General features: G+C 43.5%; 1 protein-coding gene across 1 annotated transcript in view; it reads left to right on the top strand.

The window, feature by feature from the left end:
• LOC106532483 (SH3 and multiple ankyrin repeat domains protein 2) overlaps nucleotides 1-2,032 on the top strand; it is a gene marked incomplete at its 5' end in the record, with an annotated part of 19,282 nt that extends 17,250 nt beyond the window's left edge. The window contains 1 exon segment of the mRNA XM_014028539.1: nucleotides 718-2,032. Coding sequence (XP_013883993.1) covers nucleotides 718-1,228 — 511 coding nt within the window.
• Nucleotides 2,033-4,272: the final 2,240 nt, after the last annotated feature.

The following is a 4,272-nucleotide window of genomic DNA, read 5'->3' as shown; positions in this document are numbered from 1 at the left end:
TGTTTGTTTGTTTGTTTGTGGTTTGTTTGTTTGTGGTTTGTTTGTTTGTGTTTGTTTGTTTTGTTTGTTTGTTTTTGTTTGTTTAATTGTTTGTGGTTTGTTTCTTTGTGTTTGTTTGTTTGTTTGTTTGTTTGTTTGTGGTTTGTTTGTTTGTGTTTGTTTGTTTTGTTTGTTTGTTTTTGTTTGTTTAATTGTTTGTGGTTTGTTTCTTTGTGTTTGTTTGTTTGTTTGTTTGTTTTGTTTGTTTGTTTGTTTTTGTTTGTTTGTTTGTGTTTGTTTGTTTTGTTTGTTTGTTTTTGTTTGTTTAATTGTTTGTGGTTTGTTTCTTTGTGTTTGTTTGTTTTGTTTAATTGTTTGTTTTTGTTTGTTTGCTTGTTTGTTTTTGTTTGTTTAATTGTTTTTGTTTGTTTGTTTTTGTTTGCTTGTTTGTTTGTTTGTTTTTGTTTGTTTAATTGTTTGTGGTTTGTTTCTTTGTGTTTGTTTGTTTTGTTTAATTGTTTGTTTTTGTTTGTTTGCTTGTTTGTTTTTGTTTGTTTAATTGTTTTTGTTTGTTTGTTTTTGTTTGCTTGTTTGTTTTTGTTTGTTTAATTGTTTTTTGTTTGTTTGTTTGTTTGTTTTTGTTTGTTTAATTGTTTTTTGTTTGTTTATTTTTTTGTGCTTTGTTTGTTTGTTTACTTGTTGAGCGTCTCAGTGACCCTGCTCTCCTCTGGCCCCCAGGCCCCCCACAGATGACTCAGGAATGCGTAACAACGCCGCCTCCACGCCCCCCAGCAGCCTGCCGTCTCAGACGCACCCCTGCAGCCCCCCAGACTCCACCTCCTCCCTGACGCCCTGCTCCTCGCTGCCCCCCTCRGTGTCCCCGACCCTGACCGAGGTCTTCGGCCTGCCCACCCCTCCTATGGGCAGCAGCGGGGGCTACAGCCTGAGCTCGTCGTGCGGCGGCAGCGGCAGCTCGCGCTCGCCCTCGCCYCTCACGCTGATGCAGGCGGTGGCGGCGTCGGGGAAGCCCTTCGCCTCCAAGGCCGTGGAGCTGTGGAGCAAACAGGACGTGGCCGACTGGCTGGACAGCCTGAACCTGGGCGAGCACAAGGAGGCCTTCCTGGACAACGAGATCGAGGGCGCACACCTGCCCTCGCTGCAGAAGGAGGACCTGATCGACCTGGGRGTGACCCGGGTGGGCCACCGCATGAACATCGAGAGGGCCCTCAAGCTCCTGCAGGACAGATAGACCCCGGGCTCTGGGGGGCCCAGGGGGGCTCTTCATCAGACTCAAACTGGAGTCACAGGAAGGTTCTGTCCACGCTGCAGCTGCCTCTTGTCTCGTCCTCTTCCTCAGCTGTGAGGAGGGGGCGGGGCTTGGGTCAGCTGATTGACAGGTCGTTCAGAGAACTGTCTGCAGGTTAGGACTCACCCAGCCCTGCTTTGGATTACTAGACTTTTTCTGTCCACCCGGTGTGGGTGCAGAACCAGAACCAGAACCAGAACCAGAACCAGATCCAGCTGAGCTGGTCCTTTTCTATCTTTGCTAGAGTTTGTTCAGAGAATATTTCTTCACTAGAGTTCAAACACACTTATATTTCTGACTGCGTCTGACGTCCAGACAAACTGTTTGAGATCGACTTTGTGTTGCTTTTCACCTGTTTGTGTCAAAATAAGAGCCTCAGCTGACACACACACACACACACACACACACACACACACACACACACACACACACACACACACACACACACACACACACACACACACACACACACACACACACACACACACCATGTTTATGCACAGTGCCACCTGTTTAGAGATTACACATTCTGTTTACATTCTGAAGATGCACACAGTGATGATGATGATGATGATGATGATGATGATGATGATGACCCCCCCGAATCACTCGTGTGTTGATGTCTGAACACTTCCTGCCATTCTTCATCGTCAGCTCCTCTTCATCACACCGGCAGCAGGTCAGCAGCGTGACAGGAAGTAGTGAGGGAAGACCTGTATTTTCACAATAAAAGACCCGGTTCAGTCAGAAGGTTTATTTATTAAACGTTAGTTTTCCTCTAAAAGCAGTCAGGATGAGCAGCTCAGCCTCTGCAGGAAGAATAAACACAGAAACAATCATCAGGTCCGATCCTGATTAACAAGCTTCAGTCAACAGAACCAAGTTAGAAACGGACTCTGCTTCAGAACCTGAGGGGACCGGGCTCAGGACAGCAGAACATGTGATCAGAACATCTCTTGTAAAACTCTGGAATCAGTTTGAAGACGAAGGTTTGGTGTTTTAGTCCACATCAGTAAAGCAGGAGGCGTGGCCTTGTTTATCACAACAGGAAGTTAGGATGAACCCGGTCCAGTTTCCTGTGGTCCAGTTTCCTGTGGTCCAGTTTCCTGTGGTCCAGTTTCCTGTAGTCCACCTGAGCTCTGCTCCACTGAAGAACAGCAAATTATTAGAAAAGCTCAGAGAAACCGTCTGAGTTAGAGTTCAGCTTCATTTATTACAGAATCACTTCTAAAGACTTAATTAATTAATTAATTAATTAAATTAATTAATTAATTAATTAAACCCAGATTCATGAAAAAGAAAAGCCCGTTCTGTTTCTGGGTCAGAATGATTTGTCAGCTGCAGAAAAGTGAGACGGGTCGAAGGGTTCTGATGAGACCAGTCCGAGAAGCAGAACCCTGCCAACAGTTTGAAGCTCAGTCCTGAAGGTTCTGGTCCTGCTGGTTCCAGAACCAGGGTCCAGTTAGGTTTCCTGACACACACTCRGGATATGTTTCCAGCCTGTTTCCAACCTGCACTTCCTGTCACAATCACATGTTCACTGATGAGTGCCATGTGGGCGGGGCTAAGATCAGGTCACTCTCTGTCGCCACCTGGTGTCCAGGTGTGGATGTTTCTTCTTCAAACATCAGCATTTCTTTTAGAAACAGGAGGAAAATGTCCAGAGTTGTGTTCTTTATGAGCTCGTTGACACGATTCAGGAAGGAAAGGATGAAGTGATGAGATTAGAGGAGGAGGTTCTGATCCAGACCAGACCAGACCAGACCAGAGCAGACCAGACCAGAGCAGACCAGACCAGATCAGCGTTTTTAAATCTGGACTTTGTTTGCAGGACGTGTAAATAAGAGTTTAACAGGACAAATGTTTATTCAAGTCTTTGTATAAATCTATGGAAATGTTTAGAGAGTTTAAAAGAATCTTCTGACGGTAAATTTCTAGTTTCAGCGCTGACCCCACGACCAAAGTGTCCCTCCCTCTGCCCAGAACCAGAACCAGAACCAGAACCAGAACCTCCCTCAGAGAGTGGCACCGACACAACCAGCCCGCTTCAGGTCACACCTCACTTCACTGCAGCTCCTTGAGGAGACAAACTAAAGGTCCACATCCTGTGTTCTGTGAACATCAGGCGTACGGTGGCTGGRGAGGGACAACTCACAGCGGCGCGTCTGAGGGGTTGAAAAGCACAGTATTTTTAAAGATTTGTATAGAGTTCTATGATGTTTTATAGAGGTTATCTGAATACAAACAGCTCAGCACTGATTCTTGGATTGCCAAAAATAGAATCTATACATAGAGACAAATGTGTATTATTATTATTATTAACATTAGATTTATGGGTTATGTAAGAAGCAATATTTATTCTGAATGAAATTCTTTGGTTGTGTTTTATTTTTACATGTTGCATATCATCAGTGTTTTAATGAAGTGTTGCCTAAAGTAGATCCACACCTGAGCGCCACGGCTGTAAAGGGACAGTCCGGTTATTTGTGACGGAGGAACGGGCAGAAGTCTTCATCCAGGCTAAGCTAAAGGCTAACGGCTAACAGCTAACGGCTAACAGCTAACAGCTAGCGGCTAACCAAGGCTCATTTTAAAGCATTTTACAGGTTTTTAAAACAACCCTCAAAAACAAAATATTAAAACTTTAGACTTTTACCTGAAACCATTTGTTCAGTTTGTCTCTGTTCAAACYTCTGCAGCAAAAATACATTTTTCATAAATATATATTTTATAGAGCTACAGACATGTTAGAAACAACCAAATCAACAAAGAAACCAAGTAAAGTTTTAAACATAAATCTGTCAAAATCAATCAGTCATCAGCAAAACTGAAACCTGCAGGATTCTACAGAACCCACGATTCTGTGTTCAAACACAGTACTACTATACTGTGTATTATCATTAATACACAGTACTACTATACTGTGTATTATCATTAATACACAGTACTACTATACTGTGTATTATCATTAATACACAGTACTACTA

Source organism: Austrofundulus limnaeus, unplaced genomic scaffold (genome assembly GCF_001266775.1).
Source record: "Austrofundulus limnaeus strain Quisiro unplaced genomic scaffold, Austrofundulus_limnaeus-1.0 Scaffold777, whole genome shotgun sequence".
Lineage (NCBI taxonomy): Eukaryota > Metazoa > Chordata > Actinopteri > Cyprinodontiformes > Rivulidae > Austrofundulus > Austrofundulus limnaeus.
This window is presented reverse-complemented; position numbering and strand designations above follow the sequence as displayed.